This window comes from Penaeus monodon, unplaced genomic scaffold, assembly GCF_015228065.2.
Source record: "Penaeus monodon isolate SGIC_2016 unplaced genomic scaffold, NSTDA_Pmon_1 PmonScaffold_3413, whole genome shotgun sequence".
Classification (NCBI taxonomy): domain Eukaryota; kingdom Metazoa; phylum Arthropoda; class Malacostraca; order Decapoda; family Penaeidae; genus Penaeus; species Penaeus monodon.
Window position 1 is genome coordinate 1 of NW_023658135.1, and position 7,136 is coordinate 7,136.

The following is a 7,136-nucleotide window of genomic DNA, read 5'->3' on the forward strand; positions in this document are numbered from 1 at the left end:
TTTTTTTTAAAACTTTTTCCCATTTGCCACTGGAAATTAACAATCCTGAATTTTTGGCTTCTAATTGTTGATTTTCCCTTGTAGTTAGTACTGGTTCTGATAGTAGTAACAGTAATGTACTGCTTTTATTTTCATTGTCTGATTGTGAAATATAAATCTTTTTTTTCTCATTTAAATTCTATCCAAGAATAACTACAAATACAACTACACCACTAACTTGTCAAAACGGTCATTGCAGAAATGTACGTCAATGATGTGCAGCAGAAGATCTGTGAGGGAGGAGCTACGAAACCATCGAGAAAGAGAGTGTGTCAACAGCTCTAGTCAATGGAAATAATGGGCTCGGTCCAGTGGTCGGGATTTTTTGCATGGAGTTGGCTGTCAAGAAGGCTAAGGAGACTGGCATTGGTTGGGTATTTTGCTCGAGGAAAGAAAGAGAGAAAATTTAAAGAGGAGAAAAAAAGAGAGAGGAAGTTTTTTGTGTTTTTTTTGTTGTTGTTGTTGTTACCAGTGATATATGTTGGTTGTATATGTATTCTTTTTCATTGTTATCAGTGACTTTTGGGCTTTATTTGTTTAGGGGTGGATGAGTGTTTATATTTTATTTTGATATTGATTAGGTGTTTCTGTTTATATTTTGGGATGGTTGCTTATTGATTATGATGCATATAATGAGGGCTGATACATTATTGGAATGATCTTATTGCTAATAGGTACTTGTGTTTTTTGGGTATTTTGCTTTGTAAAATGGGGATGTATTGATTATGTTAAATGATGTAGTAGTTTTTTTATGCTACAAAAATAATTGTATATAGCATATCTATATTTTACTCTTTGCTTTATGAATTGACTTTGGTGTTTTGTAGATATAGGTATGAATATCATTTTCAGGTTTGGCAATGTGGTCTGTTGATCCTTCTACAGAGTTACTGCCTATTATCTGATTTGATAGATGTTCTCTTTGGTATTAGATTTTAGAATTTTTTTTATCAAGTTATATATTGTACACAATGTACCCATACTATTTTCATTTTCAGGTAGCAACCATTATGGTATTTGCTGGATGGTACTCCAGACTGCTACAAAACATGGCCTTCTGGTAAGCACTTTTTTTTTATTTCTTGGTAATTCATTAAATGTGAAATTGATAGTTCACCATAAATTGAAGGTTGTTGAAGGTTCCTAGTGAAAACCGATTTGAAAGGAATCCCGCTAAAGAGTAGACAGAATTACAATAGTCTGATAAGTCATAATAAAGGCAGAAAAAAAAGAATTTTGGTGAGGCATTCCACAAGGTTTAAGAATAATCATCTTATTATTTATTGTTTAGTTTTATTATTAGAAGTTTTATATCATGTAAAAAAAAATAATAATGATAAAAAATAAAATTTATATATATACATATATACATATATAGATATAGACAGAATATAGATATAGATAGATATATAGATATAGATAGATATATAGATATAGATAGATATATAGATATAGATAGATATATAGATATAGATAGATAGAGATACAGAAAGATAGAGATATAGATAGATAGATAGAGAATATAGATAGATAGTATATAGATATATGTGATGCAAGAAAACTTTTCTCAAATCTTTTCAGGGTATGAGCTTCACAAATACATCACCATTGGTTGCTCCAACACGTGCAAAGACAGTAATATAGTCTGCTTGTTTTAAACTAATAAATTATAGTGATATTATTATGAAGATTTTGAAGAAACATTCTTTTTGTATTAATATTACTTTTCTTCTTCTTCACCAAAGATAAATGATAAGGGTGAGACATCTATATAATTTTTTTTTTTATTGTAGCTTCATACTGAAACACATTTATTTTTTTTTTTATGCAGAGAAAAGCAAGTCTTCTTTGATAATTTGAAGCTAATAACAGTAATGTAAATAAGCAAAGCTCCTATGATTTAGAATTTCAATAAGTAATGATAATTTAAGAATAGCTGTAGAGAATAATGCTTGAATGCCAGTTTAGCTTTTAATAGTGTTATACTGAATTGTCTTGGCCACTTTGATGTTAATTAAATGTTTGTGTTTTATCTATTTTTGTCAAAATTACATTTACTTTTCTTTCAGTTTAACACAGTAAGCATTGTTTTGTGACAATTTAAGAAGAATATAGATTGGTATTAGTATAAAGGAAATTCTAATTCTTATATTAGACAGAATTAAGGCATATGAAATCATTTTTATACCCCTAAACTTTTGGTTTGTTTCCTTATCTCTTCAGTTATTTACTGAAGAGGCACTGCTATAACATAATAGTATGTAGATCAATTTATTTTATGGAACTTTTCAAATTCACGTAGATAACAGTAGGTCTTTCTTCATTTCAATTTCCAATCTAATTTTTATTCAGTTTTAGTTGTCGTACCACACGTATGGTGTCTTCCCCAGTTTGAGATCAACATCCATGAAAGCTGATAATTTGCAAATGCATCTTTTCAACTCTTCAATATTGATTAGTAGGCCACAGCTTTTTGTAGACCCCCCCCCCCCCCTTGTTCCCCTGAGCTTTTTGTCTGTAATGGAGGGATTGTACTCCTGTATAAGGCCACCCTTCCTCCCTACCAAGAGAAGTGATTTACAGTGATTAACCCTTTTCTTATTTTGCATTTAGTGTTTAATTAGATAAGATAAAAATAGTAATAAGAAACATTACAAATATCATGCAGTATTCTATGGTTATTTGTGTCTGGATGGTAGACCCTTTCAGGTGCAAGACTGAGAGAGAAACCATGTACACTACACTATATATTGGTGTTTCATTACTAGCATTACCGTTTTTTGAACTTTGTCTTTTATTTAGTTTTTTTCACATTGTGCTGTCTCTGTGTAGTTTTTTTAAAATGAAGTGTATGCATTGGATGACAAATTTTCCCTTACTTTGGATGAAAGATTTAAATAATTATAGAATAGTATCAGTATCAGCTTACAACTAACATGATTTTTCCTTTTCCCTCTTTTTTTCTTATCTCAAGGGAGCTCTGGAACCAATCCCATATCCCTTTCTGCTCCAGCAAAAGGAGGAGACGCTTTGTGTTGGACATGGCGACCTGTGTAGTGGCTGTGGGCAAGGCAAGTAGTTTGAAGTAGAGGGATAAGTTACACAAAGATAGAATACAACTGTTGGGTAATGTGGATTTCAGCATAAATGAAATGTTTATAGAATAAATTTGAGGTTTGATTTTCAGCTTTTTGATGTTGCCTGAATAATATCAGATTTTAATTGAGGCAATCGGTGATGCCGTTGGTCTTTGCTTTTTATATATATTTAGGAAAGGATAATTATATAATCATATACTTTAGATGTATTATGTATCTATTGAAGTGACTCAAAAAAGGCTTACAAATTAAATGAACATTCTTCTATATAAAATCCTTATTCATTGTCACAACAATAAACTGTCACCTTAAAATTCCCTTCCCCAAAGATTGAAGTTGAACGACGTAAGGAGAACCCCATACCAGAGGGCTGGGCACTGGACAAAGAAGGCCAACCCACAACCAATGCAAAGGAGGCAATGTTTGGAGCTCTCATCCCCCTTTGGGTGGTCCTGAGATGCACTCTGGCTACAAGGGCTATGGTTTGGGCATGCTGGTTGAGATCTTCTGTGGCATTCTGTCAGGTGAGATGTCTTTCTGTGAATCTCCTTTGTTTTCTTATTTTTCTTTGTATTTTTTTTTTTCTCTTCCTCTCTTTGTTTTATTAATGTCTCTTTATCTCCGTTTTATGAATTCTATGCATTATTCATATATTTACTAATATATTCTTTTATTTTTCCTTTTAGATTATATTGCCTCTATTTTCATCCCATTATTCTCCTTAAACATTTTTCCATTTTCTTATCAGGTGGTCACTATGGCCCCAATGTCCGCCGGTGGATGCAAACAGATCGGCCAGCAGACTTGGGACAGTGCTTCGTGGCCATTGATCCTTCGTTCTTTGCCCCTGGGTTTGAGGACCGAATGAGTGACCTTATGGACCATTGCCGCACATGGAACCAGTAAGTGATTTGTCAGTTAGGTGTTAAAATTTCAGTACTTTCATCATTTTTATGTACGTAGATGGGAATGATTGATCAATATTTTTGTTGTACTGATTTTTAGTACTTTCTTATAATGAAGTAATAATAATGCAAAAAGGTGATCTTTGTAATATTCGTGAAACAAATGTTCAATTCATGGTATCTTGTAATGTGAATACCTTATTTCTGAAATTAGTCCCTACCCCTTCCCTCATGTTAAAAAAAAGAATAGAAAAGGAAGAAAGGAAGGGTGAGGACCTGAATGCAAGAGCAAAGTGAAGAGAGAGAGAGAGAGCGAGAGAGAGAGACAGAGAGAGCTGAGGAAAGCTAAATTAAAGAGCACATCTGAAAATATATATGGACACCCTTTTACAGGCTGATCCCAGTAAGCCAGTTCTTGTGGCAGGAGACCCAGAACGAAACCATGTTGAAAAGTGAAGAAAGAAGGAGGAATCACTTATCATATGAACCAGATCAAGGATTCAGTAAGTAGAAGTGACAAAGATAACAATTTTGTATCTACAGCCTTTATTTTTGTTATGAAGTAAATGGTTTACACATTGCGATGAAATAATTGCAGGATTCATTGCATTTGAAGTGGTTTATCATTGTTCCCAGTTTGCCTGAGTTTTTGTAATTGCAAATCTTGTCTTTGTTTGTTAGTATGTGTGAATATCCTGCTTGTTTCTCTTTCGTAACACAAACACAAACTTCTTCACTCAGTAGTTCATTTCTTGCACTTCCTCTCAGAATGTTGTTGTTATTAACACAACTTTTTAGAAATCATTCAACTATCTACTTATTTTTTATCATCCTCATATGAAGTGATGCTTTCAAAAATAGGAAGAGGATTCTGCCCTGTATATTAACCAGAATGAAGGCCAAATCATTTAAGTAAATAAATTTTTTGACCTGGCTTCAAAATATTCTCTCTGCACTTCAGTTCTTGTTCTTTATTTCCTGTTTTGATAATATTACTCTCCTCTTTGTTCTTGTTGCCTTTTTTGATTTACGTAAAGCCTTGTCAGGTGCTTATAGAAACTCCAGGATATATAAAAGATAAATGTTTTCTTTCTACTTGTGTCTAATATGTGTAATATGTGCAATATGTGCCCAGTCATTTGAACTTGGCAATTTTCTAAAGGACTTTCTCTTTTCCTGACCTATAAACCGCTTTATGTATTCCCTCTCATATTCTCATATTTTATGACACATGGGATGACTTTTGTTTATTCTGCATAGTTATGTTTTTCTTTTTTTCAGATTTGATTTTTCAAGGCAATATTTTTAGCTCTATTTTTTTTATTTATTTATTTATTTTTATTTTATTTTTTTTTTTTTTTTCCAGAAAATGTTGACATTTTGAAACTAACATACGTTTTTTTTTCATATAATAACTACAACTTTTCTATCTTTTCAGTGGAAGCTGGGAAAAGCTTTAGGAGTGACACCAATGAAGGCTTTGTAATAAGTAAATGAATAAATTGATAATCAAAAACACATTAGAATACATTTATGGAGCAAAGTTATCTTCCTTTGATATACTTTCACAGTAGTTCTTATTTTTTTTCTTATTTTTTTATTTCTTTCTTTTTGAGGGTGCAAGAGTAAAAAGATTGCTTTCTTTTGAATTTCTGTTTTCATTTGGTTGAGTTACTGATATCTTAGGCTGTTCTGTATACAGTATGGTGTGAATATTTTTTGTGCTGATTTTATAAATGGAAATTAGTTATTGCTATTATGTTCTGAAAGTACTGAATGTTACAGATTAAGCATTTCTGAAGATCAGATAGTCACCTTGGTCCAACATGGTACAAATGACATAAGTCAGTTTAGTCTGTATATAATCATATCAGTGATGGTTCATGTCTTGGTAGAATAGATTGACTTAATGACCTGGTACATTTAGTTTCATTGCAAAGGTTGTATATGTTTTTGTCCATATTTGTCAGAAAAATGTTTTTCAGTGTGCCTTTGTTTCATATTGCTTCCTGTTGTTTGGAGAAATGATTTTGAAGGAGGGTAATGGTAATAAAGAGAGACGGCAGTCAGACTGACCAGCTTAATTAAGGAGTGGTTTCCAAGAGAGGGAAATGTTAAAAGAATAACTTTTTTTATTTATTTATTCATTATTATTTTATTTTACTTATGAACAAAACTATTGTTTGTTAAGCCCAGTTTTATTGTGATTTGTCATATTTCTGAGCACAGATATAGATTGTTTAAAACTTTGTGCAAATACTGTAAAATTTTTTCATTGTTATGAAGAAGTATATATGAAGTGCTGAGCTACCAAAAGATTAAGTACATTGCATAGTAAAAAATAAAACATATATATCCTTAGCATATAATGTCTTTATAAAATTGCTCTGAAATGAAATGCTTAAAAACTTTGCAACATGGTGGAGGGGAACAGATATATTTTAGATTTAGGTCATTGTAGATAAAACAGTGAAGGGAAGAACAGAAAAACACAAATTGTTCTATCTACATTTTTTCAGTATGAATCCATTACATTAGACCCTCACGTCAAAATCCAGAATCCCCCTACTTTCCCTGCAAATACAGGCAGTTATTTCCATTGCAAGAGTTGTTTATAATGAAAGTACACCTTACAAATGAAATGAGATATGCACTATATGCCAAAATTGTGTTATATTGTATATAATGCTTGCATGTTCATAAATATCATTCTTTGAAAAAGTATTCTTTTTTCTTTAAGATTAGCACTAAAGATGATTAGTTCCTAAATATGAAAAACTCATTATATAAGAAAAATTTCAAATACTAAAAATAAATAAATTGTAAATGGAATGAAAGAAGTGTTCTGAGAAAGGAAAAATTAAGAGAGGATAGAGAGGAGACCAATGTCTTTCCCAAATATTTATTGGTACACGTAAAATAATGCAAAAGAAATTTAGTGATTAGTGTAGGCATTTCTTGGAAAAGTTCAGAAACTGAAAAACAATCCATTACAAAAAGCAAACCTGAAATAATATTAAAAATATCTACATCCATAAAATCACAGATATGTACAAAGAACTAGGTCTTCTAGTTATATGGTCTTGTGCAATAT

At 31.6% G+C, this 7,136-nt stretch overlaps 1 protein-coding gene and 1 long non-coding RNA gene across 2 annotated transcripts; both read left to right on the plus strand.

Annotated features, from left to right (window-relative positions):
- The first annotated feature begins 240 nt into the window (after nt 1-240).
- On the plus strand, nt 241-4,043 carry LOC119570648 ((2R)-3-sulfolactate dehydrogenase (NADP(+))-like). The gene is given in 10 exon segments (XM_037918302.1): nt 241-271; nt 867-872; nt 1,038-1,099; nt 1,621-1,674; nt 2,398-2,497; nt 3,014-3,064; nt 3,067-3,110; nt 3,467-3,572; nt 3,575-3,661; nt 3,886-4,043. Coding segments are annotated over 10 exon segments (699 nt in total).
- Nucleotides 4,044-4,412: 369 nt separating this feature from the next.
- Nucleotides 4,413-6,029, plus strand: LOC119570646. Its single transcript, XR_005228451.1, has 2 exons — nt 4,413-4,545; nt 5,481-6,029. It is a non-coding gene; the product is annotated as an uncharacterized LOC119570646 (long non-coding RNA).
- The last annotated feature ends 1,107 nt before the right edge of the window (nt 6,030-7,136 follow it).